At 61.0% G+C, this 19,490-nt stretch overlaps 1 protein-coding gene across 1 annotated transcript; it reads left to right on the top strand.

The window, feature by feature from the left end:
* Positions 1 to 723: 723 nt before the first annotated feature.
* Positions 724 to 16,356, top strand: ADAM8 (ADAM metallopeptidase domain 8). Its single transcript, XM_059821300.1, has 21 exons — positions 724 to 781; positions 1,885 to 1,994; positions 6,848 to 6,924; positions 7,203 to 7,281; positions 7,389 to 7,465; positions 9,353 to 9,539; positions 10,018 to 10,083; positions 10,187 to 10,255; positions 10,890 to 11,059; positions 11,147 to 11,228; positions 11,858 to 12,006; positions 12,227 to 12,404; positions 13,204 to 13,293; positions 14,031 to 14,226; positions 14,448 to 14,544; positions 14,654 to 14,837; positions 14,937 to 15,014; positions 15,120 to 15,204; positions 15,380 to 15,494; positions 15,600 to 15,777; positions 16,183 to 16,356. Exons 1-21 carry the CDS (start codon positions 724 to 726, stop codon positions 16,354 to 16,356), a joined length of 2,499 nt encoding a protein of 832 aa, XP_059677283.1.
* The last annotated feature ends 3,134 nt before the right edge of the window (positions 16,357 to 19,490 follow it).

Raw genomic sequence — 19,490 nt, 5'->3', positions numbered from 1 at the left:
TGGCCACTGCTCAATGTCCCCGGCCCCTCCAGCCCCTCTGTCACCTTAGAGCCAAGTGGGGACCTCCAGTGCCCCACGGACACCTCCCCCAGCGCCCCATGGACACCCTCTCCATACCCCACAGACGCTCCCCAGTGCCCCACGGGACACTCCCAGCCCCACTGCCTCCTGCGGCGGCTCAGCCACCCCATCCCCTCCGAGTGAGCCCCCACCCCCCACCCCTGAAGCCCTCCTGTCACCCCCTCAATGCCCTACGGACCCCTGCAGTGCCCCCGATGTGCCTCTGGAGGCGGTGGGCCCACCCCCATGCCCCTTGGGCTCACCCCGAAACCCCGCAGACAGTCCCCAGTGCCACTCGGACCCCCCCACACACTCCGCCCCACTGCCACATGCACACTGATACCCCACGGAGTGACTCACGGACACCCCCCGACGCCCCGTGGGCACTCCCCAGTGCTGTAGGGACCCTCTCCGCTACCCCACGGACACCCCCCCCCCGCTACCCCACAGACCAACCCCACCCCGAGGCTCTCCCAGCCCCACTCCTCACCGACACCCCCCCCCCCCCAAGTCGGGGGCGGCCCCATCCCCGCCCCGTCCCGCCCCGTCCCGTCCCGCGAGTGGCCGTTGAGTCACGACGGGCGGGAGCTGTCGGCGCGGTGCGACGCGGCGGTATTTGGGGCCGCGCACCGCGGGCACCCCCCTACCCCCCAACCCCAAACCATGGCCCCGGTGCTCCTCCTCCTCCCCCGGTTCGTGCTGCTGCTGCCGTTGGTCCACGGTGAGTGTGGGGCGGACGGGGTGGGGGGTCCCGGGCAGGGTGGGCAGCAGTGCTCCGCCGACGGGACGGGTGGGAAGTTTTGGGGGCAAAAGCCCCCCCCCCGAGTGTGGGGTGTCTGTGTGTCTTCTACCGTGGGGCAGGTTTAGAGGTACCGGGGGGCGCGGGGCTGGGGAGGGAAGGGGGGGGCTGCTTTTCCCTGCGAGAATGAAGGGGATGCGTGGGAAGCGCACGGGGAAGGGGTGCGGAAGGTGGGAGCCGGGGGGGGGCGGTTTGGGGACGGGTCCCAGCTCGGCAAGGTGGGGGCTGCCAGGCTGAGCCCCGACATCGCGGTGGGGGGGGATGAAGTGGGCATGGCTGGCATCACCCCCCCCTGGGGCTCGTTCGAGGGTGAGGGTTGGGGAAAGGGGCCCTGAGGTGCAGGACCCCTCCCCACGCTGTGGGGGGGGGGGAAGGCACCTTGGCCAGGAGGCTCCCACGAGGGAACGGGGATTTGTCACCACCGGCCTGCGGCGCGCTGTCGGGGGGGGCCGGTGACTCAGTTGGCCGAGGGGGCGGTGAGGAGGCTCCCGGTTCCCGGCTCCATGCTCCGCCGTCGCGGGTTCGGTCGGCCCCGTCTGACCCCGGCACCCTACGGGGTGAGCTCCCCCGTTCGGGGCTCCCAGGGAAGGTGAAGGGGCTCCTGCAGCAATATCTCCCTTCCGACGTGTCCAAAAGAGGATGGGAGAGGGGGCTGAGCCGGCCCAGGCGCCAGCCGTTCTCCAAAAACGCAACCCCGGGGAAGGTGCCAGACTCCGAGGCGCAAACCGTGGCATCAAGATGGGGAGCCGAACAGCCTCCGTCTGTCTTTCCGCATCGGGGTCTCCGGAGGGTTTTCCAGCCTTGAAGGGACCCGCTTGCCCGTGGGTGATGCTGAGTGCCCTGTGGGCGCTGGGGCTGGGGGGGCTGGAGCATCCCCGGAGCCCGTCAGCGAGTGGCGTTCCCAGCAGGTATTTCAGGACCTGCTATTTTGGCTCTTCCCTGCGCCTTCACGTTGGCCACTTCCATCATCCCCCGACTCGGTTGTTTCTGGGCATCCCGGCTCAAAGCCCTTTGACTTTTCCCAGGCTCCACTGCCGGGCTGGAGGAGAAGCTCACCCATGTCGAGAAGTATGAGATGGTGACACCGCGCGAGGTGTCGGCGCCTCGGTCGAAGAGGGACCTCTCCGCGCCACCGGTGAGTAGCGTCGCCTCCCAAATACTGGCTCAGCACAGCTGCCCTCACTGCCTTGCAGGGAGTCTGGGGGGGTGTTGCAATCAGCAGAGACCCTTGGCCCACCATTCGTTTCAGAGCTGGACCCCCTTGGCCCTTGGCCCACCACTGGGCTCAGAGACGGACCCCCTTGACCCACCACTGGGCTTGGAGCCGGACCCCCTTGACCCACAACTGGGCTTGGAGCTGGACCCCCTTGACCCACCACTGGGCTTGGAGCCGGACCCCCTTGACCCACAACTGGGCTTGGAGCCGGACCCCCTTGGCCCACCCCTGGGCTCGGAGCCGGACCCCGTTGGCCCACCACTGGGCTCGGAGCCGGACCCCCTTGACCCACAACTGGGCTTGGAGCCGGACCACCTTGGCACACCACTGGGCTTGGAGCCGGACCCCTTGATCCACCACTGGGCTCAGAGCTGGACCCCTTGATCCATCACTGGGCTCAGAGCTGGACCCCTTGACCCACCACTGGGCTCGGAGCCGGACCCCGTTGGCCCACTACTGGGCTCGGAGCCGGACCCCCTTGACCCACAACTGGGCTCAGAGCCGGACCCCTTGACCCACAATTGGGCTTGGAGCCGGACCCCTTGGCACACCACTGGGCTCGGAGCCGGATGCCTTGACCCACAACTGGGCTCGGAGCCGGACCCCTTGACCCACCACTGGGCTCAGAGATAGACCCCCTTGACCCACCACTGGGCTCAGAGCCAGACCCCTTGACCCACCACTGGCCTTGGAGCCGGACCCCCTTGACCCACAACTGGCCTTGGAGACGGACCCCCTTGACCCACAACTGGGCTTGGAGCCGGACCCCCTTGGCACACCACTGGGCTTGGAGCCGGACCCCTTGATCCACCACTGGGCTCAGAGCTGGACCCCTTGACCCACCACTGGGCTCAGAGACGGACCCCCTTGACCCACCACTGGGCTCGGAGCCGGACCCCTTGACCCACCACTGGCCTTGGAGCCGGACCCCCTTGACCCACAACTGGCCTTGGAGACGGACCCCCTTGACCCACAACTGGGCTTGGAGCCGGACCCCTTGATCCACCACTGGGCTCAGAGCTGGACCCCTTGACCCACCAACTGGGCTCGGAGCTGGACCCCATTAGCCCTGTGCCAGAAAAATGACCTGGTGCACATTTTCTTGCATGGCTTCCATCCCAGAGGATGGAGATCTTGACGCAATTGATCAGATCAGCTTTCCTGGACTGTTTTGGGTCAAAATAGGCACTGCAGATAGCAGGGTGGACTCTGGGAGAAGGGGGGTTGCTTTCTCCAACGCTTTCTTCAGAAACATTGCCCAGCGGTGCCACCTTTTGCAGCCTAGCAGTGATCTTGTGACATCTGGTCTTTGCTTAAGGAGGGATTTGCAAAGCCTCGTTGAGCTGTAAGCATTTTTCTTGCTGTGTTTGCTGAAGTTGGGTTTTTTTCATCCTTTGGGACAGGGAAATAAGAATCAGAAAGTTGCAGAAACCCACATGAAAGAAAGCCAGTGTTATTTTTCTTGGGAAACCTTGCAAGTTGGGGGAAGGAATGGGGTTTGACTCAGGATTTTTGAGCGCTCAGGGCTGACGTCCACAGGATGACAGCCTTGACCTCAAAGACGCTTTCCTCATTGCCTCAAAGTTAAAGTCAGCCAAATACGTGGATTCATTTTCTAGGACCAAAAAGCACCAACTTTAGCACCTGATGAGATGGAGGGGCTGGGGACATTTATTTCCTAGTAAACTCTTTGTACAGCACGTTCATCTGTGATTCAAACCCCTTCTGATAAACTAGCTTCAAAAACACTCCCCAAAAGCATCTGTTTTCTCTGCTCTAGAAACCTAAACTTGTCCACGAGATAAACATTCCCCAGGCTATTTAGAGACACCATCTGTGCCGGGCGCGCCGGGCGGCTCTGCACCGATTCCCCTGGAAAGGGAGCTCACCCGTCTTGGGGTCTCTCTGCTTTCCACGGCACGAGAGAAGACGTCTGCCTTGAGCTGTGGACTTTGGGACAGCCCTGGGTGGTGTCTACCGGGTGGCACCTGGATTCGGTCTTGTATTGGACGGTCCTTGGACCTCCCCAACCTGCGGCGTTGAGGGTGCTCCCGCCTTTCAAGCCGTTTTCCTCCTCTTCCACAGAAGTTGGGTTTGCTCTCCCGGTAACCCTGGTGGGGAAGAGGTTCTCAGCAAGGCTTGACCACCACCAAGCCCTTCTTTGAAGTGAAGCCAGGTTGCTGGTCGGGTGTTTTCTGCGCCAGCTCCTCCTTTGGCTTTGGCATTAGCGGTCTCTTGGCTGGGCCAAGAGCTGGTTCCTGGGTCGGAGCAGCTGGGACACATGGGGTTGGTCCAGCAGAACACCTGCCAGCTGAGGTTTGAAGCCGACCAGCTCCCCTCTGGCTTTGCTTAAATCAAAATGTTCGGCCCTGCAGACGCGGGGGAGACCTGGGTCTTGCAGCACAGGATCTCCTGGGGTGCCAGCCTTCCCACAGGCCACAGTCTTCTCCTCCCACCCTCCCTTAGCAGGGGCACGACAGGGCATGTGGCAAAACCTGCGTTCTTGACGGAAAGGGACCTGAAAAAAGAGCAAGAAGGGCCTTCAAAAGGATTTATAGTTACACGCCCTTGACTGCAGAAGTGACATCTCTCTCATCCCTGTGCTCCAGCGTTTCAAAGAGCTGTATTGAAACGGGAGGGTGGTTTCCAGCCCGTGTAAGACCCGGTGTTGCAAGCTGCTGGCTTCTCCCCCAGCGCACCTATGCTCGCACGTCCCTGCCGATCTCCCCCACCGCGTCCCAGAGCCAGGTGGTGCAAAGAGGCAAGTCCTTTGCCTGGGTGGAGACAGCCCAGCTCCTGCTGTCCCGGCCTGGGGCTCTGCAGGAAGCGGCAGGACATTGCAGAGCAAGCGGTGGGGCCTGATGGAGCAGGAGCAAGGGACGGTGGTGGCCCAGCGACCCGCCTTCTTTTCCTTCCCTCTCGTGATGCGGCTCCTCTGATACGTGGCATGGTGCAACGAGCCCCATCCCTAGTGTCCTAGTGAGACCCGTCACCTCTTCCCACCCAGGGAAGAAATACCCCGTGCTGGGGTGGGACGGTGGCATCACGTCCCGATCTTCTGCAAGCTCTCTGGATCCCTTAATAAGACCAGCTGGAAGAAGCCCCTCCTCTCTGTGCGCTGTGGCCACGGCTCTGGTTTGCTTGCTCAGCACGGTCACTGGGTTAGCAGGGCTCGGGCAGGGGCAGGGCTGAGCTGCCTGCGCTTTCAAATCCTTCCCATCTGGAGCCCTTGCAAAGCCCATGCTAATAAGGAAGGGGATGATTCAGAGAAGCTTTATCAGGACTTTTTTTTTTTAACTTGCCCTGCGGTTGTCTCCGAGAGACGGTCCCTGACCCACCACCCCCTTCCAAGTGCTTTCCTGCCATTTCTTAAGACCTCTTCTGGCTCCAGCGCTGCCAACAATAACAAAGCGTTGCTTTGTCGGCGGACACGGGACGGGACGGCCACGTCAGGCGGAAGACGCTGTTCATAAGAGAAGAATTTGCCGGGGACCCGTGAACGCGCCCGCAGGCTGCCCGCCTGCAGCCGGGGCTGCCTGGCCACCCGGCAGGCTTGTTGCAACCTGCTCGGCACGCGGAGAGGATGTTTCGTGGCCGGCAACCCGCCGCTTCCGATTGGAAACGCAAACCGGGTAGAATTGAGGGCGACTGAGTGATGGGCAAACCCTCTTACCTGGCCCCGCTGGCGCTGAGTCAGCAGGACTTTCCGCTCAGCCCCAGCCCCAGCCAGGCTGCAGATCATCCCCCGGGAGCGCAGAGCCCTCGCATGAGAGCGGGTGCTGTCAGCCTCCCCGGGGAGGGGCCGCACACCTCATCTGGGAGGAATGCCGGCCCTGCGGGAGACGCTTGCTTTGCCTTTTGCTCAGCTCTCCGCCTTGGGATCCCGTAGGAGCCGAGGATGTGCCCTCAGGAGAGGTCTCTGTGCTGCGGTGGTGGCTGAGGAGGTCCCTGGTGCCAAGGGTGCAGCCTGATACGGGGCACCATGCAAGGGATCGTCATCTCTCTCAGAGGCGCCGGTGGGATGGGACCTCTGGAAGTCTGTGGCCCAACCTCTTGCAGATGATCACAAGACATCCCAGAGGGAAACACTTCTTCTGGAGGGACATCTCCATCTCCAGGGCTCGGCTGGGCTGAGCCACAGCCACCCCGACCCAGCATTAGTGATTGGAGGTTGGACGACTTGAGATGCCTTGAGGTGCCTTCCACCAGCACTAGGGTGATGCGCAGGGGGTCTGGCACATGGTGGTACGAAAATCTACTCTCGGTAGCAGACAAGACCCAAGAGAATGTTATTCTCTACCCGTGATGTTGTGTGTTAGATCAGTCAGAGATAAGGAAGTCTCTGCTGATGAGAGCCGTTGGGCACCGGGGATCTTTGTGGTTCAGCCCATGAGTAAGCGCTGAACTCAGTCACCAAAAAAGGAGCTTCGTGATTGATGAGTAGGAAACCTCAGTTTCTGGCACGAGCATCTGCAGCCATGTGTCAGACACGGGAAACCAGACTTTGCTGACTCGGTTTCATTGCTGGTGACCTGTTCTTTATCTCGGGATGCGCCAGGGATTTGGGTTATTGCCCACATGCTTTTTTTCTCCTCTGATTTCCCGTGTTTTTGCTGGATGCCTCCAGGGTGAGCAGCCAGGCTCCCCGTCCCGCAGCTGCCTTCCAGCGGGGCGCATGCAGACCCCCCATCCCCTTTCTGGGCAGGTCCTCTCTTCTGTAGCTCTTGCTCCTGGTGACGGTGGGTCTGTGCTGTCGTTTATCTTTCATGCAGAGCATCTACCCGGACCACGTCCTCTACAGCGTCCGTGCCGAAGGCAGGGACTACCTCCTGCGGCTGGAGAAGAACAAGTGAGTGCGGGTGGGCACAGCGGGATGGCTGGGGGGAGGCTCGATTCCCACCCTTGCCGTGAACATCACGTCTCCAAGGTCTGGCGTCACCACACCGGTGATCTAAGCCCTCGTCCCAGACCCTCGCTAGCAAAATGCTGCAGTTTTTCCCTCCTTGCCAAACCCACCCGGGGAGGTCATGGGCCCACCATACCCAACCTGAACAACCTCATCCTCAGAGCTTTCCACCCTCTCCCCAAAACCGGGGTCACTGCTGACGCCCCTTCCCCATCCTGCAGGGAGCTGCTGGGGCAGCACTACACCGAGACGCACTACTCGGCCAACGGCACGGAGATCACGGAGAAGCCGGATGTTCAGGTACGGGGCTGGCTCCGGGGAGAGCAGTTTTCCCGCTCCTGCGGGGTCCTGCCATGCCGACAGCTGGTGCAGACCCCCTTTACACCTCTCCTCTTTCTCGGCGACAGGATCACTGCTTTTATCAGGGCCACGTGCGCGGATACGCCGACTCAGCAGTGAGCATCAGCACCTGCGGTGGGCTCAGGTAGGACCTCCGACTCCCCCGGGGCACTGTGGCTGGCCGGAGGACAACACCGAGCCTGGCCTCCGTGCACGCCACGGCGCTGCTCCTGGCAAACGCAGTGCCGCATAAGGGTGAGCCGGTGCCACCAAGCCCCGGCCGGCCGGAGCTGTGCCGATGGAGGGAGAGCTCAGCTTTCCCCCGAGGAAGAGAAGAAGACATCCCTTTTCCTGCTGGCTGTGGCAGTGCTGACCGCCCTGGCTCAGCGCCCGGCAGGAAAGGCACGCAGCGTTTTGCAGCTAAGCCTGTCGTTTTTTGGGAGGGGTTGACTCATGGCACGGGATGAGACTGGAAACCTGGGCATGACAGGAGGTCCGGGCAGGACTGCCCTCCCTGGGCAGCAAGATACAGCTTGTCCCGGATCCATCCTCTCTTCCCAGGGCAGACCGGACCAAACTCTCCCCGAGTGCTGCTGCCCGTGGCACAAAGGTGTGCTCGTGGCGATGCACCAGCTCGCAGGCAGCCGGCATCTCCTCCGGGCCATGCCAAGCTCCTAGAGCTGATGGCCGAGTGCCTTTCCAAAAGAAAAGGAAAGCATAGAGTGCATCAGGCCAGCTGTGCCTCCCTCTACCCGCCGGCTGCTGGCCACGCTGGTGCTCATTCCTCAAAAGCTGCCTTGGGTCTACCTGCATTTAACAGCAGAAAGCATCCTTGCAGAGTAACCCAAGCCACTAGCTCCGTGCAAGGCTGCTCGGTTTGCCGTGGAAGATTCGTACTCTGCTGTTCTCTTTCTTTTAAGATCAGCTGGCAGCCAGACATTGCAAGAGGGTAAGACAGAGAGGAAGGGGTCCCTCGCAGGGGGATGTGTGAGGAGGATGGGTGGTCCCTGGAGCACCGAGGGACCTGCAAACACCCCTTTGCAGGAGAAACACCCGCTGGAGCTGCGTGGCAGCTGTCTGCTCACTTTGAGAGCAGGGGTCGTGTCTGCGGAGACCTTGTCTCGCACAGCTTTGCATATGTGGGCCACTTGACATCCTTGTCTAGTAGGAGGACAAGATGTGCGAGGGCAGGACAGGAAACAAGGACAATACAGACAGGGCACATGGGACACCTTACGGAAAGCATCTCGAAGGCCAGAGCTGCTGACGTGGCATTGCGGGACGTGGTTTAGTGGGCACGGTGGTGTTGGGTTGGTGGTTGGACTTGATGATCTTACAGGTCTTTTCCAACCTTAATGATTCTGTGATTCTGCTCAGCAGAAATGCTGTGTTAAACCTGGCCCGGCAGCGCTGGGCAGTTTTCTTTGCTGAACGCTGGGACCTTGCTGTTGCCCAAAGTACGGGATACTCCCCTTGCTACCAGCCACGGATGCCTTGCCCCAGTTCGCTCCCTCCCAGCCCAGCAGCCAGTTTCCAGCCTCCCTAACAGTCCTTTTGCTCAACTGGTGCTTCTGCAGCCTCCAAAAGCAAATGCTGTGGATGCGTTCCCTATTGCTCCCCATCTCCCCGCATGCCCCAGGTCAGCTCGGTCCCGCAGCCCCGCCTTGATGTCCTCTCGGGACAGGTGAGGTTGCAGGGAAGACGCATCCAGTCCCTCGTGTTGCGGTGAGCTCCTGCACCCCATACCTCTGCACAGCGATGCGGGGCTTCATGCACCACCCAAGGGCTGCTTGGGGCTTTGCATTGAGCGTGGTTTCATGCACGTGGCCAGAAGGACCCGCCTGTCACACCCCATTAGTGGTCTGTAGCCCATCCAAGCTGCCTATGGGAACCATGAAGGGGTAGGGTGGTTTCCTAGCTGGGATTTGGCAGCTGTATTTTGTATCACAGGCACTTGCAGGAGCGCGGGTAGGGTCTGGCTGTGTCCTGCTGGGTATCTCCCCAACCTGACGCCCGCCCTCTCTCTTGGCAGTGGGTTTTTCCGAGTGAATGAGACCACCTTCCTGCTGGAGCCCCTGGAGGAGGATGCGGCCGGCCGGCACGCGGTGTACCGAGCCGCTCACCTGCGGGGGAATTGCGGCACGTGCCAAGAGTCTGGTGCCACCCTGGAATATGACCACGAACCGAAAATTCCTGCAGCCATGAAACTCTACCGCTGGGTTAAGGATTGCTTTGCTTTTCTGTCCTGTAACTGAGCTTGCAGGAGCCTAGGTCCTGTGAAGTCCAGGAGAGGCATGGGGCCATACCGCATCTCTTGGAGATGCTCCTCTCCCACGCGTTGTTGGTTGGGTACCCAAACACAGGTGCTCCCAGTGGCCTAGCTCCTGGTGGGAACAAGTCCTCAGATCCTCTACCATTAGCAGGAGCATCCTCCTACCCCATGAGCTCCGTGATGCCCGCAGAGCCTCTCTTGTCCCTTATCCCAGTAGCAGGCTTGGGTTTTTCCATGTGTGTTGGAAGGTGTCTGAACCCCCCAGCAAAGTAACATCAGAAAGCAAAGCTAGAAGACCTGCTAGCCTTGAATAACATTGGAAAATGCCCCAGGATCCAACACACCCCACAGAAGGGTCAACCACAGGGCTCGGCAAGCTGCACAGCTGAGCCCCTCTTTGCGCTCACTTTCCTCTTCCCTTCCAGAAGTCAGCTCCGTTACACAAAGGTCCCCGGTACGTGGAGCTGGTCCTGGTCGTGGACAATGAGGAGGTAAGCGCAGGGGGGGGTGAGCCGGTGCCTGCATTTTTGCTGTCATCCACTCCAGTGAAGAGGTTGAAGCCAGCCTGGAAATCTCTCTGTGTCCTTCCCGTAGTTCAGGAAACACAAGGACTTGCACACAGTGCAGAACCGCATGAAGGAAATCGTGAACCACGTTGACAAGGTGAGCCCAGGGGTCTGGACCTGCCCTCTCCGCTCCCACACGTGCTCCGCCGTGCCAGCATGGGCATGAACGTGGTGGAGGAGAGATTGGCGTGGGTAAGGTGATGGAGTTGGAGCCGGTCTCAAGCCCGTAGGTGGGCTGCCGCAGGGTGACCAACTCCCTCGGCCAACCGGGTTTGCGAAGTGGACATGACAAGCAGCTCAGCCCTGGGTCCTCAGGAGCACGGGACGGCTGACTCCCAGCTCTCTCGTAAGGGAAGGGGGGGAGAAATTTCTTCTCGTAAGCCCCGGGAGCGCGTCCCACGGCCACTCTCAAGCTAATGAGGGGAGGGTGATGGATGCAGTGCACCAAGGCGGGGTTTCTGCATGCCTTGCTTCAGCCTCACTCTTTGGTCGGCAGCGTGGGAGCAGCATCCCAGCCTTCACCAGCCGAAGGAGCCCAGAGGTCCCGGGGTAAATCCTGTCTATGTGGTCACCCCAGCTTGTGTTATTTATTGAGGGGGTGACAGAGCTGATATTGCCCAGTGAGGGAGGGGGTCCTGGGCTTGGTTGCGGTTCCCCAGGGGAGGTGGGACCTTCCCTCTGCTTGTGCAGCTCAAATCCAAGCGCTCCCTCCGGGCTGTCTCCCACCCCAGCTTTATCAGCCTCTTCACCTGCGAGTGGCCTTGATCGGCTTGGAGGTGTGGAGCCACAAGGACAAAATCGTGGTCAGTCCCAACCCGGAGGTGACGTTGGACAACTTCCTCCACTGGCGGGAGGCAGAGCTGCTGCGGAGGAAGCCGCACGACAACGCCCAGCTGATCACGTAAGGACGGGAGCCCACCACCTCGCCATCCTTGCAGCCCTGCTGCCGCCCGGGCCACATGGCCACAGTGGCATCTCAATCCCGCAGGGGCATAGACTTCCACGGCACGACCGTAGGGCTCGCCAAGAAGCTTGTGATGTGCACCAGGGACTCGGGCGGTGTCAACCAGGTGGGTCCCGCTGCCCGGGCAGGCACCGGGAGGGCGGCAGCCGTCCCACGGTCTGCACTCCCTGCATTGTATTTTCCAGAGCGGGGCTCACCCCTGTGGCTCTCCAGCTTTCCCCCTCCACAGCCTTAGGGCTGGATCTGGTTCCTGGCACTCCGACCCTTGAGCGGCTGACCCCCAGAGAAGTGTCGGGGCCGCAGGGGAAGGGTGTGTGCCTGCGGAGGGCTCCGATATACCCAAGCCCTGAAGAGCCTCCCAGAGCAGCTCCGGGGACACAGGGCTTCTCCCACCACCTGTAAGGTGTCTGGGACTTGGTTTGCAATTGCTCCTCAGCCATCCTGGCTGTGCTCCTCATCCCTCCCCGGGGAGGGCATCCTTTGCTGGAGCGGGAGTGGTTGGCCATGGGACCTGCGGCTGCCCAGAACCGCCACAATACATCATTTCAGGGTAACTGCTGTACCTCAGCTCACTTACATTCCTGAGAGCCCACTCTGGAGGTCTTCAGGGGCCACAGGACCAAGTCCGGCTTCTGTCTTCCTTTACCTCGGCATGGCAGCATTAGGGAACGAACTGCAGCCCCAGTGGGCCCCGTGGAGATGCATTTGAACCACACTGCGCTTCTTGTCCCACAGGACCACAGCGCGAATCCTCTCGGGGCTGCGTCCACCATGGCTCACGAGATGGGGCACAACCTGGGGATGTCTCATGACGAAGACGTTGCCGGCTGCCGCTGTCCTCTCCCCAAAGCTGATGGAGGATGTGTCATGGCGGCCAGCGTTGGGTGAGCGAAGGAGAAAGGGGAATATCCCCGGGGAGCGAGTATCTCGAGGTGTCCTCTGGCACTGGGTGAAGCCTGTGAGATGGTCAGGTCTGGGTGGACATTTCACTTTTGAAGTTGCGCTTCAAAGGTCTGTTGGTGGTCCTCCGGCTTGGGCTGGTGGGTGCGAGGGCCCTCGGGCTCTCATCTCTGCTCATGACCGCCTGTTTTTGTGCCCCTCCAGCTTGGTTTACCCCAAGCTCTTCAGCCGCTGCAGTGAGCAGGACATGTGGCAGTTCCTGGGGGACCCCAGGACCAGCTGCCTGCTGAACGTCCCCAGGGCAGATGAGCTGTACGGGGGGCCGGTGTGCGGGAACCAGTTTGTGGAGCGGGGAGAGCAGTGCGACTGCGGCACGCCGGAGGTAGGGATGCTCTCTGAGAGCCTGGGAAGGAGGGTGGGCAGCTGGGACCTGTCATTCAGACTCGGAAAAGGTTGTGCAAGCTGCTTCCCTGGACGTCGTGCTTTGCAAGACTCACCTTCCTTATGTTCCTGATGCTTCTGCCGAAAAATAACTCGAAAAATAACTCGCAGAGGATATTTGTTAACTTGGATGCGTGCCCCCCCTTCATGTGGCTGGCTGTGATTTTAGCAGGAACGTGTCTAGGGAAGATGGACATCCCCCCAGCATATCCTCCAAAGAGATGATGGAGGGAGGAGGCCATCACGGCATGTTGTCCTTTCCAGAGCCATGCTCAGCTTTCCCTCATCCCTAGCAGCCATCACTGCATCGCAGGAGGGAGATCCGAGACAAATGGCCGGGCGATGTCTCTGGGATAAATCCCTGGGTCACAGCCCTGCTCTGGGACCTGAAGGGATGCTCCCCCGATGCAGAGAGCGCAGAGATCCTCCTGTTTTCTCCTTCCTGGAGATGTGCAAAGGGTGCTACCGGAGAGCAGGGGCCCAGGTCAGGCCCCATCTTCTGAAAAAGAAAAAAAAAAATTATTCTGAGCCTTTGGTGTTGGTAATGGGGATAAAGAGGCTGCAGGAACGGTTCACACCTGGGATGATGCTGTGGTTTTTGCCCCACGGCTCAGCCCATGGTAGCTACGCTGCCGTGGCACCCGGTGACATGGCAAGTGGGTCACCCCCCACCCCAGAAAGGAAAGAAAGGGTTTTTCAGGAGGCTTTTGGGAAGGTTTCAGTTCCTCCCTGTCTCGCAGGAGTGCTCCGACCGCTGCTGCAATGCCACCACTTGTCAGCTGAGAGAGGGAGCCGAGTGCGCCCGGGGGGACTGCTGCCAGGACTGCAAGGTACTGTCGCCATGGGCTCCTCCGGAGCTTCCCGGTAGAGGCAAGGTGTGTCCATAGCCCGCTGGAGAGACTGAAGGACCTCTCTAGCAGCCTGCCCAGAGCCAAAAGTACCCAATGGTTTGGGGTGGGGGAATTGCGCTTTCCATTCAATGCTCTCACTACACGGTCAGTCAGCATCTCGGGTGCAAGCGGCTGAGAAGGTGAAGCAGCCTCTGTTTCTGGCATCCTGGAGCCTATATCCCGGGGCTCTGTTAGGTTAAGTGCAGGACAAAAGGTGTTGGAGAACTGGGCAATGTTCAGAAGAGCTCAGCGTGGCCCATTCCTGATTCAGGGGGGCCAACCTGCCTCTTCTGCTCCATTCCTCCAAGAGAAAGTTAAGAGTTAGATGCATTAGTTCCTGCACACAGGCGTAAGAAATGCCTTGATGTGAAGAGACAGGGCTGGAAGAGGACCCCGGGGCAAGTCCAGATGGAAAGCAAAGCACACGGTGTTGCCCACGGGGAGAGACTTAACTATGGGAAGACCCAGTCCAAAGCCTGGTGGTGTCTCTGTCCTGCGCAGTAGCTCAGTCAATAGCAAATGTCTTTTTGTGCCAGAGCGGCACAAGCTGCCGTGTCTGGATCTGTGGGGTGCCGGGAGATGTTTCGAAGATGAGGGAGCTGCCACGCAGTGGTGCCTGCGTGGATCTGGGGCTGTGAGAGCATCGAGGCCGTGCCGACAGCCCCTTTTCTGTGCAGGTGAAGGCTGCTGGTACACTCTGCCGGGCCAACAAGAATGACTGTGACCTGCCCGAGTACTGCACTGGCCTCAGCGCCGAGTGCCCGGAGGATGTCTTCCAGGAGAATGGCATCTCCTGCCAGAACGGCAATGGCTACTGCTACAACGGGGCCTGCCCCTCGCACAGCGAGCAGTGCCGCACGCTCTGGGGCGCAGGTAGCTGCTCCCTCACCCTGTCCCCCCTCCTTGCCCCATGCGCTGGGTGATGTGCCTGGAGCCCTGACTCCTTGGGCCAGGGCATCGCTCGGCTGTGGTCCCCTCCTGCATCCCTAGCTGGGGTGCTACGGCTGCTGACCCTAAAGCGTGGCCACCGGTGCCGGCGCTGCCGGCTTGCTGCGGGCTCTGGCTCCACGTGACCCTTTCCGTGTGTCCCGCAGAGGCCCAGGTGGCTCCTGATGTCTGCTTTAAGCGCAACAGTGAGCAACACCTTCACCACTGCCTCACCGAGTATGGGAAGCGACCCTGCAGCCCAAAGTAAGGAACTGGGGAAAGGGGGTGGGATGGTGGCATCCATGTCCGGTGACAGCACCGCGGGTCTGAGCCAGGCTCCCCAGCCCCGTGCTCACGGCTGCTTCTCCCGCAGGGATGTGAAGTGTGGCACGCTGATGTGCCTGAGCAACAACGCCAGGCCCGTCTTCGGCGGCAGCTCCTACTCCCTCTTACTTGGCCGCTTCAAGTGCAAGGCGGTCATCGCCAGCAACGATGCCAACGAGGTGGTGGCCAAGCTCGGGCTGGTGCCCACCGGCGCCAAGTGCGGAGAGGAGATGGTGAGCGTGCTGGTGGCCGTGGTGGGGTGGCGGCGTGGGGGGTGATCGCTGTCTGTGGGGACCGGGGCAGCCTCAGAACCCCCCTGTGCCTGTCCCCAGGTCTGCTACGCTGGGCGCTGCCAGAACCTCCTTGTCTATGGCAACAAGAACTGCTCGGCCAAGTGCAACAACCACGGGGTACGCTGTGGGATCGTCCTCTCCCAGATCAGCCGCGGGGCCCGGGTAGTGGCCCCAGCCCCTACGGTGTGTCCACCGCTCTGACGCTTTCCTCCTTCATCTCAGGTGTGCAACCACAAGCGGGAATGTCACTGCGATCCGGGCTGGGCAGCGCCCTACTGCGAGCAGAAGATTTCAGGGATGGTGGCAGGTATGACATCCTCTGTGTGTGGCTGGCACCAGCTCCCTCCTCCCGATGCGTGTGCCAGGGAGGGAGCCTGGGGAGGGGGTAGGCACCCTGCTGCGATGCTGGTGGGCGCCTCTCCATCCCCACGGGCCGTCCCCAGCACGGGGTGCCCATCCCAAAGCCAACCGGGTCTCCACAGGGAGCAGCAGTGTGGTCTTGGCGGCTGTGCTGGCCGTGCTGGCACTCTCCAGCATCCTTCTCGGCAGTGGTGTTGTGCTCCTCAGAGCCAGGGGGATGAGGCACTTCCAGAAAGGGTAATTCCCCCCTCCTCTGCCCCACAGCGGGGCTGAGCCACGGCCTCACAAGCTGAGCTTGGGGGGTTGCCCAGAGCAGCCCCACATTGTCCCTGTACCCCACAGGAGGACCTCCAGCGGGCCTGCTGCCGGCCTCGCCAACCCGCTTTTCCAGGACGGTGGCCGGAGGCGATCCCCCAGCCACCAGCTCTCCCGCCACGACATCGGCCACCCCAACCTGCTCAGCAGCACGGTGGCCCCGCGGGACGCCCGGCCCCTCGGCCCCTGCCGCCCGGCCCCGCAGGTAAGGGCGCTGAACGGAGCCCCAGCACAGGGCAGCCTTCGCGGCGTGGGCAGGAGGGCGGCCTCTCACCCCCTGTTTTGCTGTCCCTGCAGCCGCCGGCGCCAGCCCCCCAGGAGACATCTCCAGCCTCTCCAGGACGGTCCCGGCAGGTAACAACCCCTCCGAAAGCCACCGCTGCCTTGTGGCGGGGTGGCCTGCCCTTCCCACAGCCAGGGGCTGTTCTCAGACATCCTCCCCACCAGCATCCCCTGGCCTGATCAGCCCCAGACGTGTGGGGTGCATCCATGGGGTGGCCCAGGCAGCTGGTGACTTTGGGGGGGGGCCCTTCCTCTGCTCCCTGTCCCCCTCCAGGTGCCTCCTTGGCAGCCAGGCAAGGGACCCAGGTCTCTCCTCTCCTCCCACCAGGTGAAGCCGAAGCCGCCCAGCAAGCCTCTCCCGGCACTGAAGAGCAAGGTGCCGTGCCGTGGCGAGGGGTCGCCAGGACCAGCCCTCCCTTGCCCCCCAGCGACACCCCCCTCGGTGTTTCAGCGGGGTGTTCCCCCGAAGGTGGCCCTGAAGCCGCCCCCGGCCAGGAGGTGACCAAGGATGCTCCATCCGCCACCGCAGCTGAGGAGTTGCCGGCTCCGGTCGCTTGGGTGGCACAGCTGGGGAGCTGCCGTCTTGCTTCCACCCTTACTTGAATCGCTCGCCGGACCCTCCCCCAGGAGGGCACCAGTGTTTACAGATATTTGACTTGTGCCTTAACAGACTTTGTAGCCTCATGGCTGGCCCAGGGAGAGCCATCAGCTGGGGCTTCGTGAGGAGACCAGGAGCGGGGACAATGCCAGCCCCAAGCTGGTCCAGGCTCTCCTGTGCCCTGGAGCTGCTGCCTTCTCTCCCAACGCCCTGAACGTGTCCTGCTCCTCCTGCCCCTTCCCTGCTGGGTCTGCGGTGAGGAGCTCCTGGCATCACCCGCCAGGACAGGAGGAGCTGTACCGCGGGGACCGTGCCCCGAGGCCACCGCCCCGGCTGGGGACAGTAACGCTGGGAGGGTTCTTGCCAGGGGCTTTGGCAGGTCCAAGCCCGCCTTGGCCTCCCCACCAGGCTTTTATCTCTGAAGTTACCACTTGAGTTACTGTTCTCCTGAAAGGGAATTTCCTGGGAGCCTTTTTACTGCAGCCATTAACTTATGACCCTTATATGTCCATTTTGAGCCATCTGTTGTGAAACCAGGCCTCCCTGTTTTTGATATAATCTAGGTTGAAAGCTTTTATACCAATAAAGACTGAAGGTAGTGGTGTGACGGGGTGTCTCTTGGCAGAAGGGTGCAGCACAGGCAGCAAGCTGCCAGGGGCTTAGAGGGGATCTGGCGTGGGTGAAGCCAGGGGGAAGAGCTTAAGCTGAGCTCCCAAATCCGGTCCCAGAGGCACGGGGGCCAAATGGCAGCACTTCCCACCAGCTGCGGGGACCGAGGGTGTCATGGGGGCCGCAGGATGCTGCAGCAAGCCCCTGCGCACCCCCAGCTGCCAAAACAGGCCCTGGGCTTGCTCTGTGACCCAAGACCGGCCCCCGTTGACTCCCAGCACCAGCTCAGCTCCCACGATCCTGGTCCAAGACAAGCATTCATGCTTGCAGTCAAGATTGGCACTCAGGGACCAGGCCGTGGTCCCCAAGGACACTGCTCGCACACAGCGGCCATGCCTGCTTGGGAAACGCTCCCGCACGAGAGCAACAGGGCAGCTCAGGTGGGGGCCCAAGGGCCAGCAGGGCTCAGCTCCCACTACGAGCTTCGGAGGATGATAGCAGAAACACAGCAGGACTCTTTAAGTGCTGCCTCTGCTGCTCAGCACCATCCTGTGGTTGTCTTTGAGCCCGGGCTGCTAGGGTGGCACTCACTGCAGCTGGGGACATGCAACTAGATGCAGTGTTACTGCAAGGTAAGAAGCATAGGTGTCCCCCCTCCCTGTGCCTAGAGTGATACTGGCCCTAGGACACATAAAGCCACCAAGGAAATTGTAACAAAATAGTTTAATTCCGCTTTATCAAAAGAACTTAACACTGTGCATGTAAACTTGAACATATGTATCGTGTTTCCTTAAAGAAGGTGGGGATCCAGTGGCAGACCCCTTTAGTCACATGAGCACACAGGCCTTCTGAACAGAGAGAAAAACCAGTTCAAACCCACATTCCCAGTTCCACCCGTGTTCCTGCTCCACAGCTCCCAGCTCAGAGAGAAGCAAAGCCCAGACTGGGGCGTTAAAGCCATGGCGATTCCCTCCTCTTGCACACCTACTCAGGCTTCTGAAGCGGTGGCTGGGAAAGCAGAGAGGGGCGGGAGAGACTTTTGCAGAAGGCACCGAGCATCACACACACGTTGCGGCAGGACTTCAAACCGCAGGAGCGGCCCCAGGTGTCCCTCAAGACCACGCGGGTAGGAGGTGGCTGATGCATACCCAACCACAGCGGGATGACATTTAGCCAGAGTGACAGCCACTAACAGCGAAGCCACGCATCCACCTGGATGGCTGCAGGGAGGCCCAGCAAGGCTCACACCCGAAGAGAAGTAGCCCTTCCCGCAGCGGCCTGGACGGTTTTCCCGCTCCCTGCACTGGGATCTCGCTCTGACCGCTGCAGGAGAGCTGTGAGCTGCCTGGTTATTGCTTCTAGTGGTTCCCCTCCTGTCCTTGCTACTTGTCATCTCCAGGCTGGCAGAACCTACCCCTGTCCACCCAGCCTGATGCTCAGGGTTGGACACCAGCACTGGATAGTGCCCAACCCCATGGAGGCAAGTCTACATCTCCCCCAGGAGCGTTTCTGTTCTAAAAAGCCTGCCTTCATCTCAAAATTCAACCAAAGTGGCTGCTGCAAGGCAGCAACACCGAGGAGGTGGATCAAAGAGATGCGACTGCACTGGCTCCTCAAAGCCCTTCCCACAAGAGAAAGGGGACTTTGCAAATTAAACTGTACTTCCAGGAGACATTTCGGACACCACAGCTATGAAATAGTTTGCCATCCCCTCTCTGCCCTGGTACTGGGAGGGCACTGCAGGGTCTAACGGGGCTAACACTGTGCCTGCCTGCTCCCCTCCTGCCATTAGCCACGGGTTTCAGCTCTGCCCTGCCCGCTGGCTGAGCTGCCTTCCAGCATGACACGCAGACAACCTTCCTGCTCCTCTGCCCACCGGTGTCTTTCAAAGGCTGCTCTTCGCCAGGAGGGCACTGCTTGCCTAAGTCTTCGACAGCGGAAGACATGAGCCCCCCTGCGCAAAAGCTCAGCTTAGCGCTCCCCAGGCTGGCACCTGCAAGGCACACGGCTGTGCCACAACCCCTGTGCACCAACTGCGTACAGCAAAACCTGGAGAAACCTCTCTCCCTGGCAACAGCAGTGCGCTTCCTTTCATCCTCGGAGCACGAGGAAGCACGCTAACCCATGACCTCCCTGGAAGCCGGGATAGGTGCTCGGCACCTTCAGCTGGCCTCTCACTGGGGCAGGGTCCTGGTCCCTGGCTCCTGCCACGGCTGGGTTTGAAGAGGAGCTGGTATCCTGGAGCAGAGCACCAACCGGGCCTTGGGAGTCTGCAGACAGGTGGAGGAAAGAAAGACCACCTGAAACTGCTGCAAAGTCCCACGGTCATGTATGACCCAAGCTGGCCAGCAGCGGCAAGCAGGAGAGGCAGAGTCAACACATCCCTGCTCTGCCCCAGAGATGGAGGAGAGGCAGCCAGGGCAGGAGCT

The sequence above is a fragment of the Gavia stellata genome, chromosome 9 (genome assembly GCF_030936135.1).
Source record: "Gavia stellata isolate bGavSte3 chromosome 9, bGavSte3.hap2, whole genome shotgun sequence".
NCBI lineage: Eukaryota > Metazoa > Chordata > Aves > Gaviiformes > Gaviidae > Gavia > Gavia stellata.
The sequence above is the reverse complement of the archived record's forward strand: the minus strand, read 5'-3'. Positions and strand labels throughout refer to the sequence as shown.